Source organism: Lepidochelys kempii, chromosome 15 (genome assembly GCF_965140265.1).
Source record: "Lepidochelys kempii isolate rLepKem1 chromosome 15, rLepKem1.hap2, whole genome shotgun sequence".
In the NCBI taxonomy this organism is placed as follows: Eukaryota; Metazoa; Chordata; order Testudines; family Cheloniidae; genus Lepidochelys; species Lepidochelys kempii.
In genome coordinates this window covers 15,835,045-15,857,011 of record NC_133270.1, presented here as the reverse complement: position 1 = coordinate 15,857,011, position 21,967 = coordinate 15,835,045, and the positions used below count along the sequence as shown (strand labels likewise).

Below are 21,967 nucleotides of genomic sequence, written 5' to 3'. Positions count from 1 at the left end.
ACAAGTTCCACAGCCCAGAAAGATTCAGTGCAGGCAGCAATCAGACTCTCATTGTCAGAAGAATTTCTATTATAGTGCCATGTTACCACTACATCAATTTCAACAGAGAAAGCATCAGAAGCTTGTTAAGCATGTCTAAAACTTCCTGAAAAAGTAGCTCTTCAGGCTAAATTTCTCATGCTTGTTCTCTGTGCAAATCGTAGTTTCAGAAAAGTTTAATGAAAATACATGGGGTCATTTCTGATACCAGGGAGTGTACCACTGATGAACCATGCTTCCATTTCCACTCTCCTCACCTTCTCTCAATCCTCACCTGGGATGGAAGAACAAAATAGAAACTGAAGGGAACTTTGCAGAGTCTCCAGCTCTCTGTGTGGTCATTACTGCATGGTGATATGTTGTGACACTATATTATTTCCCTTAACAGTAACCATGCTCTGAACTATGAAACGTCAGATATAGGCAGGTGTATATCTGGGTATGCACCCAACAGATTTTTTTAAAAATTCAAATAATGTGCAATTTTACTGTAAGAATTTATTTGAATATGCAATACCAAAAAGTCATTAAATCCAAAAAAATTACATTAATGTAGTAAAGTTGAAATCTTAAGCAAACAAGTCAGGAAATCTAGTTAAAGTTCCCACAGTTTTTTGTCATTGTGTCAGATATCGTGCATATATAGTAAGGCATTAAAACTAATCCCAGACACCGTAATACAACATACTCCCTGTGCCTCAGCATCCCCATCAAATGGGGATAATGATATGGACTTCCTTTGTAAATTGTTTTGAGACCTTCAAATGAAAAAGCGCTGTAAGAGCTTGATATTGTATATCTGAGACCAGAATTACAACTGCTGAATTATAAGTACTGTGACAATAATTTAAACTTGGGTTAATAAATTCTCAAATTTAACATAGTTTTTGGCAATCAGTTATGATAACATTTAGTGCCTTTCATCTTCAAAATGCATTATAAATACCAAGAGATATGGTCCAGTGGCTAAAGCATAACACTAGGATCCAAGAATTCAGTGTTCTAATCTTGGCTCCAATACTGATTTACATAGCAACAAGTCACAACCTCTGTGTGTTTCAGTTTCCCCATGCTTCAAGTGAGGATATCTACTTCAGAGGTACTGTAAAAATTAACTGGTTAATGAAGTGACTGTATACTGTTAAGCACTGCATTACATCACAGGCATCACCTGAAGTATGCTGGGGGGGGGGGGGCGGTGAGGGAAAGCGAAACACTATATTCATGGCACAGTGTAACCAATTAAAATATGCAAGAGAAAAAAGGTGCATTTGATGTTATGCAGTCAAGTGCTCTATTACAATTTGGCACATGGATCATATTGACCAAACAAGACTACTGAATAAAATAACAAGAGTTATTTTATTTGAGCAGAAATATACAATAAAAATTTTGTATTGGGTACATTTTGCATTGGCTACATTTAAAATCCCATTAGTTTAAAATTAATCTATATAAAATCTATACAACATATGGTAAAATCGAGGTAAGAAAACATTTACAGAGTCAATATAATACACAAAGACAAATAAAATTACATGTGTAAGGAATCCAGGCAGACACTGCAAAAGGGGGAAAAAAACTCACCCTTTTAAAAAATGTACAATAACCTAAACACAACACGGAAACACACAGAATACATCTAATAAAGTGGTACTTTTTGTAAAACAAGAGTTTGGAGTTTTATTCAGGACTATATCAGATGATCTGAATATATGGGACATCATGAGACACTGTTCATATCTTCACAATCCATTCGCTGCTTAGAAATTAAAGTAACAATACACTGTTGAGGACTGCAAAGGGGGAGTTTAGTTGATTTGACAACCATTTTGTGTGACTAAGATCAAGTGCAGCATCAGTTCTATAGGAGAACTGAAACCTTCCCTATTTGAGAAATCAGATCCTGCCTTGACAGGGGGATGGGTTTGATCTAACTTGTCCATATCTAAAATACTATAGTCCATGCATAATAGCACAGCCACTCCAAAAGCCACTTTACAAGTGATACTGCAGTATCAAAGTGACTGGCTAAGGACATGGTGTTGATACAGGAATTGCCACTTTAGGAGATGCTATTAACAGGAATGCTGTCAAAGAACAATCGTTCTATACTGCTTGTACAGGTTCTCTTTCAGTACTTGTGGTTGATCAGTATTTGGATTTTAAGAGACCTACAATATTAAATCCATGCCTCACAGGACAGCTATTTTTAGAAATTAAAACTATACAGAGCTACTTCTGGTGACAGGTATTAGGAGTTGATTTCAGAGTGGTATAGCCTAGAAATTCAAAAGGGAGTTTTTCCCATGCTTGCAAATCAGGTTTCTGCAACAAGCATTTAACAATCTGGACCAATAGATTTTCGTTTGCTACTCGAAATTGCTAGGCAGAGACCAATTCCTGGATGCAAGATTTTTTCTCCCCACGAAACTAAACTCCCTCTATATACATTTTATTCAGATGAATACTTCCTTAGCTTTTAAAAAGGCACTTAGGAAAAAAGGTCAATTGAACAACAGTAGTTCTGTAGAATGTGAATTTTTAGAAAAGCCTAAACTTATTATCTGTATCAACACGGAAAGGCATAGGAGAGTTCCAGATTGTCAAATGCTTGGTCATAGAAACGCAGTTTACAGGTAGTCTTTCTGCTCCTACTCGTATGCCGATCTGGACCAGTGGGGTCCAACTAGTTCCTAGATCAAGAGGCTAGGGTCTTTACAAAGAGAGTGCTCAGCAACCACATGCCAAGGGCGACATTCTTCTGTCTGCCTATGAGAGAAAGAAGATTTAAGTCCACGCCTGTTGCAGTAGGTCGTGAAGGACAGCAAGATGGAGCATCACAATTGCAACACCATGAATGAAAACAACATTTGGGACTTCAGTGATATTTTCTGCCTGTCTGCAAAGTGCAGCAGGGCAGGAAAAGCAGTCTGGGAGGCCAGCAATTGGTCACTCTGCCTTACAGGTCCCCAACAGCAGCTGGTAACCTGCTGGTCCAAAGTTTTGAACAAGTAGGAAATTATTAGTGCTTCTGGTACTTGTTGAAGGACACTCAGGCTGACAGATGTGTGAATAAAACCCAGAAGTCCTTCCTGACAATGAATGACCCTTCCTGTCACTAACACCTTGGACAAGTCTTAACTTCGTGCCTCAGTTTCCACATATATAAAATGGGGATAATACTTGGTTACCTCACAGTTGTGTAATAAGGATCCATTCTTGGTGTTAAAGTTTTCCAAGGTCCTTTTTAAACACTTCTAGAGATCCAACTAACAACATACTTCCAAATGTGTATTCCAAAACCACTTAGCACACCTAATAAAATTTATCTCAAGAAGGTTAGACTCACACCAGTACAAAGGTACACAGAAAACTCTTATAAAGGGGGCTCAGAATACTGAAGAATTGTGGCTGTTCAAAAAGTAGAGGTAGCAACAATTCACTATTAAATTTGGCCTGCCTCGAAACAATTCAACAACTGATTTTCAACTGTTTTGCGGCTAACACTGTTGCACTGTCCAGTAGAGGCCAATATGGACGGGGAGAAAGCATTACCAAAAAAGATTACAAGGGAGAGCAAGGGTTTAGGTTTGCCCCAGCCATACCAGCTGTCACAACGTTACCCAGAATGGTTAAAGGCAAGTTCCTGAAAGCTAGATTCAGGAGACAGAAAATGTAACAGTGTAGGCCCGGCCTTAACTGAAAACTAAAATGGACATTATCTGTCTAAACAAACAAAAACAACAATGGAATGAAATACAGATTGCTAGTGCAGAGAGAGCTACAGGGCAGACTTCTTAGGTGATTATTTAAAAAATATGAAATGAGTATGTTGTTTATTTACAAATATCCTATCTTATTTTGGTATATTAAAAAGACTGCTAGACAACAGCTTCATAATGACCCCCTGTGAAGTATTAAATTGTCCCAACTTTGTTCTAGACAACCACCTAAATATCATGGATACAGGCCACAATAAATGCAAACTTTGTTTAAATAATAAATAAGGTTACACAAACTTTCAAAGCCAGGAAATTCACTGTTAGGGCCAAGATTCTGTCTTGAACTCAAAGCTGCTGTGATGATTAAAGAGAATTTTTAAAAAGTATGAGTCAAGGACAGAGTATTAACCTTCATTTTGAATATCCTGGCTTCTGTCAGTGTTTCAAAACTTAAACAGTCTGTTCACTTTCTTAGTTTAAAACAAAAAAAATCCACAAAATAAACTAATGAAAGATAAAATGCTATTTAACAGATGGGAAGAGCTTAAGTTAGTCTTTTGGGGAAATATTGCTACTATGTACAAAATAAACACACATACAGCTTGTGTGTTCCTTCTGGATTAAAACTGATTTGTTAATGTTTTCAGAAGGCATATTATTTATCTGACAGAGCAACCTATTGTGTGTGTTTTAAGGCACTTCACATACATGTGTAAAAGCAGTTAGACTATAGTAAGTACAAAATAACTTTTAAAAACAACAGGTCTAAACTAAAATCATTCATTCATTTGGACTTGTACAATTTAAAAACACAACTAAATAAATTTTAAGAAGTACTATTTCTGACCCCTGCATTCCATGGCAAGTTTCAATTTATAGTATCTTTTTAAGGGTAAATAGACCCCAGACTTGAAAGGAAAATAAGTTGGCTTTGTTTGAAATTGTATCTTATCTACAATTTATACTTCCACTAAAATTTGCTGCATCATCTGAGAACATCCTACCAATAAACCATGTTCAAGAATTAATTCTCCTTTCACACACACTTACCATTAGGACAAGAGAGAAATAAGTGCATCCAGAAATTTGCTCCGATCTTCCATTTTCAGTTCAATTACTAAAATAATGAAAGATTATTAGTATAGGAGACAACTGCAGACATATCAAGTCTCAGACTGGGATTATGTACTAGTATTTTTAATCAAATTATTTCTCTAGGTTTTTTGAAGTCTGGGTAATATAGTAGTATGTAGGTTTACTGTGCTGTTAAAAGGGAGATCTGAGCAAATTAAGAATTCCAGATTTTCACCCTTTAAATATGGTCTCCATTTTTAATTCAGTGGGCTTGACAGATTCTAGGTTTACATTAGATGTTGCAGAGCAAATACCCACATCATAATTTTCAGAGTTTAAATTTTGCCTTCTTTGCAAAGGCACAGACAAACCCTTCCAGAATACTTTTCCTTTTTCTGTTAGATAAAAAAAGGAGGTGTGAAGTCTTTTTGTGCTGATGTCCCTTTCAAATGGCTGTACCCAATGTATTTCAAAACAAATGTTAATGCAGATAAGCCTACATCATAACTAGCACATAACTATACCTGTTTATGGTTACATTTGAGAGCTCCAAGTCATTTCAGGTAAAAATTGTCATTCCAGGCAAAATATATTTCAACTTTTTCAATAATGACGAAGAGCTTTGCTCGCTTACAGCTAGCAGTTTTTATACTTTCAGTGTACCAAGACGCCAACTGAAAAAGTGCCCCGCTACTAAAATCTGGATTGTGTTATATTACAGACTGCTTGTGAAGCACACCAGATAGATGCTCATCATTTATGTATATATTAAAATTACAAGAACTGCCTGTTTGTAGAATGGCAGTAATCATTTAGGGAGTCTCCTGTCTAAAACAATAGAAACACTGACCCCTAAAGGATTTGCCTGTCAAGTGCAACATGTGGCTATGGAAAGATAAAAAGTTACTTACTAGACATGTCAAAGTGGTTATGTAAAGTCCTAGAATTGGTGCTTTCTGCAGCTTTTTCAAATGCTCTCCCAAAAAAGCTTTTTTTAAAAAAAAAAACCCACATATTAGGAATATCACCTCATTAAATTAGCAGCACACTTATTCATTTTTCTAACACTCCAAATGTTATAGAGATGACAAAATATCCTTCCCTTTCCACCCTATTCTTCCTGGACCAGGCACATTATATCCTACAAGCATGCAGTCACAACAGGCCAGAGTGCATGGGCTCCAATTAGTCACTGTGGCCAAACACCTGCTTTGTCTCCCAGGAAGCGGATTAAAAATTTAAATTAGGGGCAAACCTCTAAAGTAGTCAAGATTAAAACTCCTTCCATATGAATATAACAAATCCTCCCATGCAAACACTGAGCTTTAGCAGGATATAATTCTATTGCCCGTGACAGCAATTTTAAAAAAAGGATCCGCAAATAGCCCTGTGACTGAGCAGCCTGAACATGATTTACAAGCACAATGAAAAAAAGTCAGGACCTACACAAAAAGTATAGCCACAAAAAATGACCACTATTTTTATTTTTTAGCAGTGTGACAAATATTAATAAGAACTGCCATACTGGGTCAGAGTAAAGGTCCTTCTAGTCCAGTTATCCGGTCTTCCAACAGTGGCCAATGCCAGCTGCTTCTGAGGGAATGAACAGAAGAGGTAATCATCAAGTGATCTATCCCCTGTTGCCCATTCCTGGCTTCTGGCAGAGGTTAGGGACACCATTCCTGCCCATCCTGGCTAATAGCCATTGATGGACCTATCCTCCATGAATTTATCTAGTTCTTTTTTGAACCTGTTAGTGTCTTGGCCTTCACAACATCCTCTGGCAGAGTTCCACAGGTTAACTGTGCGTTGTGTGAAGAAATACCATTTGTTTGTTTTAAACCTGCTGCCTATTAATTTCATTTCGCAATCCCTAGTTCTTGTGTTATGAGAAGGAGTAAACACTTATTTACTTTCTCCACACCAGTCATGATTTTATAGACCTCTGTCATATCCCTCCTTAGTCGTCTCTTTTCCAAGCTGAAAAGTCCCAGTCTTATTAATCTCTCCTCGTAAGGAAGCTGTTCCATACCCCTAATCATTTTTGTTGCCCTTTTCTGTACCTTTTCCAATGCCACTATATCTTTTTTGAGATGGGGCGACCACATCTGCATGCAGTATTCAAGATGTGGGCATACCATGGATTTATATAGAGGCAATATGATATTTTCTGTCTTATTATCTATCCCTTTCTTAATGATTCCCAGCATTCTGTTAGCTTTTTTGATTGCCACTGCACATTGAGTGGATGTTTTCAGAAAACGAGCCACAATGACTCCAAGATCTCGGTCTTGAGTGGTAACAGCTAATTTAGACCTCATCACTTTATATGGATAGTTGGGATTATTACATTTAAACATTACTGAAAAGATATTTATTGTTCAAAGGTAAATGAACAAACCAATCAGAAAAAAAAAGAGGAGGAGGAATTGGGGAAATATGTGCCTATATTTCATATCCATAGCAAGAGACAAGGTGGGTGAGGGAATATCTTTTATTGGACCAACTTCTGTTGGTGAGAGAGACAAGCTTTTGAGCTATAGAGAGCTCTTCCTCAGGTCTGTGAAAGGCACTTCACTGTCACAGCTAAATACCCATAGCAAAATACTTAAAACGCATACAATTGATCATTAAAACATTGGGATCAAAAAATTTGGCATCAAAAATATATCTTAGTTAAGCTTAGCCTCTTTCCTGATATAAATCTATTGATGTCATTTAGATAGGATACTAAACAAAAAACACCCTCACTTCTTTTTGTCGGAGCTTTCCGTCTCTGGAGGAATTCCCACCATGCTCACTGTACCCTGTTCAATATCCATCGGCGCTGCTACTATCAGTGGCAGCAGCTTACAGCGCTTGTTTTTTGTCTGGAAGACAGAAAGTCCCTCAGATAGACAAAGAGCTCAAAGATGATACAATCAAGCTTCAGTTCTGCATGCCAAGTATTACTAAAGATGTTGACTTAAAATGTCAACTCTAGTCCAGACAAACAGAGTGGTTTCTTTATTTGATCTCCCTGTCACAAGTCTAGTGACTTTAGGCATAGTAGTAAGTGACCTAAAGAAAATTCAATCCTCTTTCAATCCTACATTCAATTTTAACATGGATCAGATATGAAGCTATGGACATCCTTTCCAGTAAGGAAGAATGCTGCCTTTTTTCATTAGCCCATGCATTGTCACCTTGGTATGTAAAACGTGTGCTGTGCATAAGTGAAAAATTTTGCACAATTTTCTAATAATACAAGAGAAACTAAGCTTGAAATGTAAGTTCGACTCCACTAAATACATTCCCTTCCTCATTAGTGTAGTATTCCTTCACCCTTCCACAGGTCTGTAGTAGTAGAGAGCTCCTGGGAAAGTTATCTGATCTGTATTTATCAAAGATAAAACTGCCGCTTTTATCAGGTTAGCACTTTGATAACCTTCCCATCTTTAAATAAGCTCTTCAAAGTCAGGGAGTGATTTAAGGATTTTGCAGGAATGTCTATTCCAGTAAGTCAAGTGTTCAGCGTGGCATAAATGCCTAGACATAATTCTTTTGCAGCTAACTTTGAGATTGCCATCCTGTCGCACTGATAACTCTGGGCATAACAGTCACCTTGGTTGACAGCTAGGGACCTAAAGAAATTAGAAAGACAACCCCTTAGGAAAAGAGCTTTGTATTAAAGCTCCAGTCCTGCAACTAGCTCCATAGAAGTGTCAGCCCACATGGAACTCATGGGAGGGTAGGGACCTTAGTCTAATTTTCAGAAGAGAAGTAACATATGAACATAGTGAAGATTGCTCACGATAATGTTATTTGTACAGTAGAAGAATGTTCACTGACTGGGTGATATGTTAATCTAATACTAAGCCCTGTGTTTTAGCTGAATTGAGTACTACTTTTATATAGTTTAAAAGATGACCATTTTAGTAAATACTGCCTAAAATTCAATTTGGTTTGTTGGGAATAGAGGTTTACTGTTTTAAATATATATTTACAGAAACAAATTAAAATGTTCCAGGTGTTTAGATAACTTAACGAATTCTGCATTTTCTATTGTATTCAGTGTTACAAACTTAAGCTAATTTCTCTGCCACAGTAAGTTTGTTACAAAAGGTATAACAATTTTAAATTTAATTACTATGATCTCCCTGTTTTTGGATGTCAGCATCTCAAATGGAAGCTCTCTCCAGTGTTAAGCAGGTCTGCAAACTGGAATCTTCCACACTGCATCATTTGTACATTGGTGCCATAGTACCTAACCGTTCATTTAGCTGAAAAAGTAACTTGTATATACTTTATCCAGTGATCCATTTCTCAAATAATCCACTGACGAATTATAACTATGTATTCAGAGCAATAGTTAGCCAGTTGTAAGCCTTTGATTTACTTACAGAGAAAACAAAAGACTTGAGTAAATATTTACTGAGCAGGCACAGAGATACTGGTTTGGAGAACAGTTTCACATCTGGAGTGCCCTGGGAAAAGAAAAAAGTTAACTCAGTTATACCTAAAGAGGAGGTAGTAACATCCTTAGCTCATTTAGGGTGAACGGCAGTTTAAAACAAAAAAACCAAACCAAACCAAAAAAAAATAATAAATTGTTTCTACTTAAAAAGTGCTCTTCATTTGCATATAAAAAACCCTAAGGAACCTGCCTTAATTTTTACAAGGCAAAACTCCAGAAGGATTGATCGCCTTGCTGACTTGAATATCAAATCTAGTACCATGACAAGACTGATTCTTAAAATGGGGAAAATCGGGGGAGAAAGGGTGTCAATATAGGCTGATTTGAAATCAGTGCAATACAGAAAGCTAAGCTCTTCCAGGCTTTCTGATCAAGCTTTCATATCTACTTGACATACCAATGATGACAGTTACAGTATAGGAAGTCAAATGAGGAGGAACAAGTACATAATTCTGACCTCCATTAGATAGCAATAGAGAAAAGGCCCCTGAGAGATTACAAGATTGGTGCAAATACAGCTGGCTACAGTCTGCTGAATGGCACGTAGTTGTTTTTTGGCGAGTTCCAGCCCTTGATGCAGTTTGTCCAGGTTACTCCTATAATGGAACAAGGAGAAGAGAAATACTTTCACATAAAAAGAAAATTCTTGTTAAATGGAGTTATTTCTAAATACTAATCATAAGGATATTTGCTTTGAATCTTCTGAGAGAAGCATTTTCATCAACTTAATCATTAGTTATAAAACCATGTTAAGAAAACAAAATTGTGAGAGGGGAGAGAGCATATGCACAATACCTGGAAAGACTGTCCAACGCCTTGATAAAATTATCAGTTCCAGGTTCATCTTTCTCTATATTCTCCATTAGAGAAGCTGTTGCATAGACTATGTCACTTGCTAAGAACTTGTTCTTAAAACCAAAGTGAATGCTGAAGGTCTGTACTCTTAAGTTTTTCATTCTGTAAAAGTGGACCAAATCAATGGAGAGAAGTTATGACACACTTCTTATAATCTATATGATACTATTAACAGTTATTGCCACCCATTAAGAAGTTTGGAATTAGAAGCACAAGGGTAAATCTCACATTAACTTTTCTGACTAGTCTTATTCCTATCTAGCATTACTGTTATGTCTTTTTAAACAAGTTGTGACATCCTCTTTAACTGCTAGTAAAATTACTAAACTGCATGTTAATAGTTAGAGCACAGCACTAGGAGTCAGAAGTTCTGGGTTTATGCCTGATGTGGCAGCATCAGGAAGTCTCTCAAAGCCCAATTCTGAGAGATGCTGAGCTTCTATAAATTGGTCAAATGAAGTAAGGGGCCTAAGCATCTTGTAAAGTCAGATCCTCAGCTTCTCTGCCTCAGTTTACCAGTCTGTACAATCAGTATGATAATCTAATATATATGGGTGTTGTGAAGCTTTGTAATATTTCTAATACACTATAGTAGTTAACAGAAATTTAATTAACAGAAATAGGATTTTACCCAAACTTGCTGGCAGATTCTTCAATCATTTCCTGCAGGTTCTCCTTTAAGGAAATGTCCATGGAATTAAACTTTTGTTTCACCTGCTTCAAGGGCAAACTACAAAATGGGAACAGGTCATTTTTTAAACATGCAGTTAAACATGTCTTCATCTAATGGAAAGGAGATTGCCCTATAAGTGAATGCATTCAACAGGATAATTCTAATTTACAGCTTCATATTCATCTACCTGAAACACTGATAAGCAGATGTGCAAGAGTCACTTCATATATCTACTGTCCAATAAAAGCACATATCTTAAAACTAATGAGTACAGTAGTGTCAGCAGAGCAGAAGTAATGCAGTGGAAGGGCAATCTACTATGTGCCCATAACAATATTTCCATATTTAATATAAGTGCCCACCTCAAAATTCTAATCTTTACTATGTTATATCCTGAATATTTTTCATATGCTTCCTTATTGAAAAGTACAATGTAGTGTCTCCTTTTCCCGACGAATCTTTATAACTCACCCCATGTCAGCAAAAAACTCCTGAAGCCTCTTCTGTCCTTGTACAGACCAAAGTTTGAGACTGGCAGAAGTATAACAAGTGTTACAGAGGCTTTCAAATAGGGACCAATGTTGATAAAGAGCCAGGCGCAGACTGAGGACATTAACAGGAATTAGGGAAAAATAGTAGTTTAGAGCATATATATTCACATTTACAAATTAGTAATGAACTTTACAATTGTTTATTACTATTCCTTCCCCACCCTCACCACACTATTTAAATCTACATTAACTGCACCTCACTGGAATAAAGATTTCCAGATGTGCATAAGAGCATCATCACAGTGAAGACTAACTGATGTAGCTGTCATTTTCCCCTCTTCTATTTTTCCTGGGTTTGCATGTGTACTCCAGTTCCGTAGTTCTGGAAGGTTAGATTGTGTTGCTGGAGTTATGCTCAAATATTGGAACAGAGATTCACCTGCAGTAAGTCATTCAAATATCTGTTTCTTCCAATTCAATTCCTAGCTCATAGGAAACCTTATAAACTTCCTTTTCCTAGATTAGGTCTTCAGTCTGTCAAATCAGGGTGGTTTTTTTAACCCCTTAATATTTATAGATCAGACATAAGGATACTCATACTCAAATGCTATTCTCATGCAATCAATAGAAAGGGAGTTCTCGTCATCTTCATTGCGGTGGTTATGCCGGGACACATGACGCTGTAAAGTTCCAATATCTGTCACATACTTCATTCTTTAAAAGAAAAAAAAAATTTAGTTTCTCTTTCCCTTGGTACTTGTATTCTTGTTGACTACAAAATTCTTTCCTAAGGCTTACACCTTTCACAAAAATGAAACCTTACTATGAAAACCTATTTTTTTTTTAAATTTGGCACTGCCTAGCCATCAGCTCTCCCTCCTACCCCACTTGGTAGTATACAAAGTAAATCAAAACTAATATATTTTATTGCAGTAGTAACACATACAAAAATGAAAGTAGTTACTAAATTTACCCTCAACCTCACAAGAGAGAGATTAATGTAGGTAGGTGTAGGGAGAGCAGAATACACAAACTGGAATCTATCATACATATCAAAATTTTGTACAATGCAAGATACAGAAACTGATAGATTTATCTCTCGATAGCCACTATGTCTTAAAAAAAGGGGGAAAAAAAACGATGAATTAGAGAAAAATGTTTCAAGCTTTTAAAAAGTGAAACAAGCAACAGAATTTTTAAAAATATAGGCTATACTGAGATTTTTCCCTTAATGAAGCTACTGTAAAACAGACATCTTTACATTAGCCATAATTAAGCACTGCTTTTCTACGGAGTATTAGCAAGGATCATTTTATAAAATGAATAATCTGGAAGAAAATAAAGTCCATTAGAAATTTTTTCTGTTGTTTGTTTTTTTCAATTAAAAATGCAATTTGTTTGAATAATACGTACACCACATTCACTCACTAACACAATAGCCTGACTCATGTATTGCTGCGTACATTAACATGCAGATTCCCTGATGCATATTAGCTATTAAATAAGAATAGATGAACAGCTTGCTTACTGTGTGATTTTATCTTGAACCCACTGGTCTGTAAGCCCAACAATAGCCCACCTAAAAAAATGGGGTTGGGGAAGGAAAAAAAGTCAGGTAGGACAAGAATCTAGTGCAATGTAGAAAGGTTAAGACTGTAAATATAAGAAAAACAGACATCTACGACTGTGTGCAGCAGGTATACAAACACTTCTGAACTAAATTAATCACAGAACATGTTCACATGAGAAAGCAGCTGTATTTTTACATGACAAGATACTTTACATACATAGCCACAGAAATAATTTCATGGCCCCACACAGCAAATTTCTGAAATACAACAGCTCAGTTTGTAGCGGAGGTACCTTTCTCCAAGCTTAAGATAATATTTTTCCCCAATATAAAATTAAAAAGTCACGCACGCACATTAGATATAAATACTATTGAGGATTTCTGTACACTATTGCCTCATTTTGCTATGGAATTAGCCGGTACTATTACTATAAATAATGAACGTTGAAACCACAACTGGACTACATACCACAACATGTCATTCAAGTCTTTAGACATTATCCATGCCAAGTCAAACATCACCATGGCAGACTACAAGAGAAAAGAGGACTGATGAATTGCCATAACAAATCTGACAATTAGAAAAAAAAATATCAGAACACTTTTGAAAAATATCTCGTGCACCAGCTTAGTAGCAGAGCTTCTGCAGGACAGACAGGTTCGAATCTGAACTGGGAAGAGGGGCAAAAAGTGCCTTTCATAACTCAATTATCCTTCTACGTTTATATATAAATTGCATTTAACAACAAGATTTAAAATAATTTGATAGATAATATGCTAGTTATGAGAAGAAACAGCTCAGTAATCTAAACTTTGGGTTTGAAATACCTACTTTCTTTGGAAATAGAGGAATAAATCCAAGCAAGGTCATATCAACCCTTATTTCTCTTTCTGAAAAATAAACAGTTCCATGCATGTGTGGGTATTTCAGATTAGACCTTCAAATAAAGGAGGTGGCCCTGTATGTTGTTTTTTTTTTAAAATGAACATTAAAGATTCCATACAAAAGTAAGCTTAATATTAGGGATTTCTTTGACCTGTTGTCAGCCAAAATTTCCCATTCTTCTCTATTGTGCGGCATGCTATGCATCAGTTGGGTTGCTGGCTCCCAACCCAAAGGTGGCTGCACTTCACCGCTGTACATATAATTTGTGAAGCACTTTGGGATGCAATTTTTGTATTTTAACATTAAGATTGTTATGCAGTAAGGTGACACTCACTAGTGGTGTAAAGATGGGAACTCATGGAAACCCACTATTGGCAAGCAGTGGCACTGATGGCTGTGCCACAGAGTTTCTGGTTTACATCTATAAATGCCAAAGCGTACTTCAGAAATCCCAGAACTCAGAACTGATTAATAAATGCATAGGTAGGAAAATATGCCATAGATACTATTTGTTACACCTTGCAGTAAATCAATGGAACATAACACAACAACAAATTAATGCAGGATAAATAAGTCAAAGAACTTTGTACAACATATTGGAGATATTCCTGTTGCAGGAGGACACTTTCTTTGTGGTAGTTTAGCATTTACGGCAAGCAGCACTTGATACTTACCGAGGTCCCATGGTATTCATATTGCTCATAATCAAAGAGAATTTCTCGTCTAAAAGGCGGAAAAAAGTGTTTGGTTAAATAGCAAGATTTGCTTCAAGTTCCTTACATAAAGAAGTAAAGTAGAGTAGCACTTACATTGTTTTAAAATTAGTATATTGCAAATATGAAATCAAACTCAGAGGCTAAACCAAGCTTTTTTTTTTTTTTTTTTGGTAAGAGAGTTACGCGTTAGTAACATTGAAATTTAGGAGACTGCAATGTAGCTTCTATTTTAAAAGCAATCTTATCAAATTCCGTCTTCCAAATTTTTCCCTGATTAGCAACTTATACATAGGATTGCACAGGGAGCAAATCAGGGCAGGATTCTATTATATGATAGATGAAATAAAGAGTACATACAATCAGTTAATGGCCAACCATTGCACTCAGTGGTGTGCAAGTTTACAAATTATTAAATTTTTAATAAAATAAACCTACAGCTATACTACAAAATAGCAAGATGACTTGCTAGATATGACTTACACAACTTTTACCATCCAATATCTGAATGAAATGTGAACTGCAGCAATATTGCAGGTCTAGCAGTAAAGAATAGACTTTTGTGGTCTCAATGTGAAGATTACTACCAAAAGGGGAGGGACAGGAGAAGAAAGGTATAAGCAACATCAAGAGTACTAACACATACCTATGTGCCTCCCACTCTCTCCTCTGTCTTCTTTTCATTGTTCTTTCCATAATATCCTGCAGACAGGTTTAAGATTCCAAAACATAAGATGGTCAAGGAAAAGAATTACTCAAAGGTAAGTGACAATCCAGTCAGTTTAGGCCCACAACTTAGGCTTTGTCAAAATAAACATTTAGTAAACCTAATAGGACAAGAAGTATTTTCCAAACATTTCCACAGAAACAAGATTAAAAAAATGACACCCTTCTATATTGTTATTTATATTATAATTTTGTAAGCTGGAAGGTTTTAAATGATATTTTGAAAACCGGCTGGCATTTGGAATTAAGGACCAGATCCTGCAAGGTGCCAAGTGCCCTCACCTTTTCACATGACCTGGCCCCATGAAGGTGCTTTAGAGATATTGTCTGATCAAGAGTCCATCACCCTGACCATAAAGGTGGTCAAAGACAGAACCCTCACTGAGCAATTAACAGTAAAGCATGTGTGTTGAGTTTTGAGGTCCTAAGGTTTAAAAAAAAAAGAACCAAACAAAAAAACAACCCTCCCACATTAAGGGATGCGGTAGTCTGAGGTTTTGGTTTTTTTTTAAACTTTTCTTAGGGCATTGTTACAAGGGCAAAATTAAAAATAATTTATCCAATATATGAATTTCTATATATTCAAATGTTTGGATTCTTGAGAGTTTAATATTAACTCTAAATGTCCTGTTTTTTAAACTTATATTTGTTTAACTATGAAGTTTTTGTAAAGATTTTTATCCTTAAATTATTGAGATATACTCTAAACCTGAACTTCACATTAAAGTTTTTTGTCTGGAGATATGCTAGAGTATCCTTTCAACTTTTTTATTTTTTAAACTTGTGTCTAGGCCTTTTGATCTTCTAATGGAGCAATGACTTTTGTATAGGCTTCATTTGCCCCTAAAACCTAAATGGCGTGATCATATTTGCTGAACTACAACAGGATATGGATATGATTTTTTCCCCCTTTTCACAACAAAGTTTTAAGAAAAACACCTCTTCAAATCGTTTGCGCTTCCCTGAAGGCTCTGATCCATCACTTTCATTCCCAGAGTCATCTTCATCCTCCTCTTCATCTCTGAAGATATCATCATAGGCAGGAATTTCAAGGTCATCATCCTGCTTCACCAACAGCTTAATCTAACAACAACAAAGTGTATTTTAAATAAAATAGCTCATTTTAACAACTGAAATAATTGTTCAACCCACAAATGTACATCACTTGTCCCTTTTAGTATAACAGACTAATCCAGTCACTCTTGCTTTGATCTACTCATACTAGAACATCAAAATGTTACTCTATTAGAATTAGGTGATTAATCTATTTACACAGGCTAGAACAATGGCACTGTATCCATATGACTTAAGATAAAGATGTTTATTCTTCTGTATCAACACAGGGTAAGTGTAGCACTGCAAAACAAACTGGAATTATAATGATTTTCAATGTAAAAACAAATCATATCTGTTAAGGAACATCGCCAAGTAATTTTAGACTATAAACAAAATGTCAGCATTCTTCATTTAAGATGTTATCACTAGTTACTGAGATAATAAATTATACATCCTAAAAGAAGTCAACCTAACAGTAATATGTTCTCTTCAATGGTACAGAACTTACATTCATCTCTGTGAATCTCATAACAGCTACCACAGGCACCCATGGTATAAACTTTTCCTGGGGGAAAGCATATTTTCCCCCTTTTGACCATACAAACTACTACTGCAAGTTATTATTCATTTGTTTTCTGCTTTCCTGTTAGCACTGTAGAAGTTACCTATGTTGAAAGGGATAGAAGAGTGGTAGGTCACCTAGCTCAGGACAGGATATTGCGTATTCTGTTGAACAGCTTGATTTACCTGTGTCTCATTGTAAACATTCACTACATTGATAGGCCTGTGGGTGTCACAGATAAAGAAAAACATATCTTCCTCAGGCTGCAGGATCTCCAGCAGGTCAACGTTGGCACCACAGTTTATAAGAACAAAATACTGGAACTGTGAAAGAAAAACATCATATCGTACCTAAATTAGCCAATAGTTTGTTTACCACACTAACAACCCGCCCCAAACAAATAAATAAAGCTTTGTAAACTATTCTGCCTACAAAGCATTTTGTCTTGTACCCATTTACATTAGACTCCCAATCTACAACACCTCAGAGAAAACAGAAACAAGTTTTGCATACAAGGATAACGTGCTGGGGTTTTGGGGTGTGCAGACTGCTAAAAGAGCTAATGATCTAACTTTTCACAGTTGAAGAGGGTTTAAATTTAGTTTATATAGATCAAAAGTGAAATCAGTTTACTTGTGTTATCTCGGCCCACCTCATAAAACCACCACACTGTTTGATGCATTTGGCAGTTCTCTTTAGAAGTGATCCATATCTAAAATAGCAGAAATATTTGCTAAACCAGGATTATGGCACATTAGCAGAACAAGGCGTGGGGACTTGCCAAAGATTTGTACATCTAACTTTATCAATGTTATTTGGGTAACCACTAAAATCTCAACCTAAAACTTAGATCCGCAGCTGAGAAAAAAAGTGTGCTTAAAAATTACAACTATATAGCAGGATCACATAGAAAGCTCCCACTATGCTTTTTTTACCTGATCTTTATGTTCAAGAAATGCAGTTTCAAGTTCTTGCCACCCAGATACCGGGACTAGTGTATATTGTACTTGATCACATTGAAACAAAGCCTATAAAGAAAGCAAGGCTTTAAACAAATGAGAAAGAACAGCAGCAACTACTATAACTCTGGCTCATCCAAGTCCTCCTATTGCTCTTTAGAGGTACATTAAAAGTATCCTAAAATATATGTCTATATAGATATTTATGTATGAATTATCAAGTCTCAGTATCATGTTAGGAAAAATATTAGTAAAATAGTCAGGAAAATAAAAAATTACAACATTTAAAACTGAACTAATTTTATAAAAATTTCCCTTTCACTTTTCTTTCTACATATTCCTGTATAAATCTTTTAAATGTGATTCTCCCCCCCACATCACACACATTCAGCCCCCCTTCAGTTGTAGTATATAATTATAATGAACGTAAACTTACTTGGAGTATTTTACAAGCACATAATGCATCTACATCTGAAGCAACAAGAAGAAGAACACGCTGAAAAAAAATTGAAGACAGTATTAATATATTAATTAGTTCATATGGCTTGCTATTGCATAGAAACGTAGACATATTAGGTCATTTTCAAAAGCATCGCTTTCCACCAGCAAAATTTAAAATCTTTCAATGCAACAAACAATACAAAAGAAATAAAGTACGGATGAGAGCATCATATTATCATTATTTATATAAGGTACTCAATTAAACAAGTGGAGACTAATTTTTTAAAAAGGGATCTACCGTTGATCTCCCATATCTGACAATTGTTTCACATGGTACGTTTCATATTAATGTCTCCAAAGACAGATTTCTTTCTGCTTAATCTAGCCTGTTAGCATAGCCTACGAGAATCACACAACAGATTGCAAAGTGTAAACAAACCTGTGCACACATGTTGGTTCAAACATGTCATCTTGTCTTGTTTGATTGTACTGGGTTGCTCAGTAAAGGCTTATCTAGCAATGAGCTCTATGCAGGCAAATGCATGCACACAGCCCCTTTAAATCAATCAGTGAGGGTCTGTCTGGACAGAGATCATGGCAGCATTGGGAACTAAATCAGGACTATTTTTGAAGGAACACTAACAGCTTGAAGAGTCATATTATCCATGTGAAAACATTGCTCCTTCTAGTACAATTAACATTTAAGACCAGTTAGAGAAGTGAGGACATTTCCCACAACACTTAGTTTTCTTGTGTTTAGCCAGTTTTTCCAATTCCAAGAATAGTCACTTAAACTAGGCTCTATCAGAAACATAATTGTTTAAAAAAATATTTTTTTTAAATTTCAAGCTGACACTGTCCCTTTAAATTTCAGAGCAACACAAAAAGGTTTAAGTAGTCCACCTCACAGTAAGGTAAAAGTTACACCACAAAGACCTTGTCTCTCCTACAAAATTGTCACATCATGAACCCATGCCCAGGATCTCTTCCTGTTAACCATTTCAGGAAACATGGTTAGGTTGGCCTATGTGGCATGGTCATAATTTTTGAAAGTTCAAAACCGTTCAATCCTAGAACAGTTTTTATCCATATTTAAAGTAATGTATATATAATCCACACACAATGGTGTAAGAAACCCTAGTTTTCAGTAAGATCTTGACTAGAGTGTCAGTACTTGGGGAAATTGGTAGCATAAATAGGGCTTGAGACAATATTCAAGATGAACACGGTTTAGTTCAAACATCATCACTGTTCTTTTCAGTGTTGGCCACAATGAACTTTTTCTTAAATTCTTCCAATGTCGGACAATCACCAGCACAGCTTCACTGGTGGGAGAACTAATGTAGGCTGCCCAGTAATGTTTTCATCTAGACGTACTCTGATCAGTTTGACAAACTGATACTAAAAACGCTGGAAGCCCATCTACACTAAACCTATCATCATGGAAGGCTGACTGCAAGATAAAGGCCAACAGAGATGGAATATAGAATTAAAAGTCTGTGCAACCAATGCTACAGTGATTTTCAAAAAAGTTCTAGCAATATCATGTTTTTGCAAGAAAGATTTAACAAGAAGCTCTAAATAACTCATAAAAAAAGGTCTCCACTGTGAAAAAGCTTCCCAGTTTCTAGTTGGAATCCTTCTGTTATCACAGACAGTTAATAAATCTGTTTCTGTATCTTTAAATCTGTATCTCAAAATGTAAAGATTAACATGTCAATGTTTTCAGCATTCACTAGTCTGAAATTATGTTAAGCATTTATCAGAAGCTGGTAATCTTATGACCATTGTAAATTAATTTTATTACAAGATTATTCTTTAAACTTTTTGCAATCCAAGCATAGCTTTCAAATAAGTAATTTCTAATCCTAATTTAATGTAACACGATATTCTACAACAAAAAGGATAACCCTTGACAGTGCTTAATGTACATGAACTAGTTAGTGTCATTTTATAGCACTGAAGATATCTCAGGGCAATCAGACTTTGGCCATGTCTACATTACAAAATTATGTGACTCACGTTGGCATACAGCCACTGTAGTTATAAAATCACTTGTGTGTGTGCACACTTGGCTCCTTGTATCAGTGGTGCGCATCATCACCAGGAGCGCTTGTATCGATTGTATTGTATTGTCAGCGTGGGGCTCTGTGGGATGGCCATAACGGTCTATGTAAGCAACGCAGTGACACTGTATTGATCTAATTACATCAACTGTGACTCTATGCCTGACACTTAGGGAGGTGGTATTATGAAATTGGCATAGAGAAGCATTGACTTCAGTGAGTGCCAGGAGCCAAATTTAAGTGAAGACATTTGTACAGCGAAGTCAATGCAAGGCAGCTTACATGGAGCTAACCCTGTAGTGTAGGCTATGTCTTCACTGAAAACAAAGATGTATTTTTACATCAAGACAGCTAACTCGATGTAAAACTCAATATAAAAGCCTAGTGGACACAAGGCTTTTACCTCCATATAGCTAGTTGTGTTCAATCTTACACTCCCCACATGGGGTTTATCTCAACTAGCTACACCCAGGTAACAGCTACAGCTCCTTGTCTTCACGAGATCGCGATGCCCATATCACCAACTCCAAACATCCCAACTCCTTGTTGCTGGTTCTGCCACTTTTAGAGCCTCTGACTGCTCCGGGGGCACTACAAGAAACCCAGGCAACAAAGCAAAGCACACTCTGAGTTGTCATGTGCCCGGCTGGGGACTCCTGCTCCACTACCCCACCGAGAGCTGCGGAGCCAGATGTTCAGTGCAAACGCGACCAGCTCTGTGGAGTTCGGTGTGAAACCAGCACCGGGAGGGGTGGGGTGGGGGGGCAGCGCATACCACATCTTGGCCAGGAAGCTGACAGCAGGGCAATGCCCAGCTCCCTGGGTGACACAGTCCCGCCCTGTCTGGCCCGTGCGGAGCGAAGATCCATCCCCATCCCAGGGGCGCCGTGGCAAAGCGCTGTGAGGAGGAAGGCGCGGGGCTGGAGCACCAGGGAGCCGCGGGATCCTCCACAATCTAGCCAGGCGCCCCCCTCCACCCCCTTCGCGAGCTCACCGCCCCCCAAGCGCCCCCAGGCGGGGAGACAGACAGGCTCGGCATGCCCAGCCCCGGGGCTACTGGAGCCCGGCTCCTCATGGCCAAGGGGTTAGCAGGCCCCGCTCAAGTTTCGCGCGCGCGCGCCCCCCCGGTTCGGGCTTCACCCTCCCCCGCCCGGACAACGCTCACCTGGGTCACGATCACCTCGTAGAACTCCTTGCGGAAGTCGGAGAGGAACATAGCCGAGACCGGGCCGCTACCGCCGCGCTACAGGGAGCTGGGAACAGTGGCGGGATGGCTGCAGCACGGGCGACTGCTCCGTTCTCCGCCACAGTCAAAGCAGGCGCCAAATCGCGTCCTTTCCCATTGGTCTCAGCTTCCTGGCCACCACCCAATAGAATTCTACTACTTTGTATCTCTGCAGTGCTGATTGGACTATCTTTCCGATCGTCTCAGCCCTCCACCAACCACATTGCGATTAGGGTGATCACCGAACCGGGCAATGGGCCAATCCGCACGAAGTCCTCCTGGAACCGCCATTTTGTTTCTCCGTGTACAGCGCCATGTTTGATATGGGCAAGTTTCCCCATCAGCTCCCCCCCATATAAGCTATAAACAAACCACTGGATATAAAAATATAACTGTTTCAGGAGTGAATCGGCAAATAAATTATTTAAAGAAAAAACTATGTTGACACCT

The 21,967-nt window shown here is 37.4% G+C and overlaps 1 protein-coding gene across 1 annotated transcript; it reads right to left on the bottom strand.

Moving 5' to 3' along the window:
- Positions 1-1,382: 1,382 nt before the first annotated feature.
- Positions 1,383-21,817, bottom strand: CDC45 (cell division cycle 45). Its single transcript, XM_073312868.1, has 19 exons — positions 21,458-21,817; positions 18,222-18,281; positions 17,762-17,854; positions 17,012-17,149; positions 16,148-16,291; positions 15,129-15,184; positions 14,444-14,492; positions 13,353-13,414; positions 12,842-12,892; positions 11,908-12,027; positions 11,294-11,425; positions 10,781-10,879; positions 10,090-10,251; positions 9,752-9,890; positions 9,221-9,304; positions 7,590-7,708; positions 5,750-5,826; positions 4,815-4,881; positions 1,383-2,811 (listed from the first exon to the last, which is right to left on the bottom strand). Exons 1-18 carry the CDS (start codon positions 21,506-21,508, stop codon positions 4,817-4,819), a joined length of 1,701 nt encoding a protein of 566 aa, XP_073168969.1. The 5' UTR covers positions 21,509-21,817; the 3' UTR covers positions 1,383-2,811; positions 4,815-4,816.
- Between the last annotated feature and the right edge of the window lie 150 nt (positions 21,818-21,967).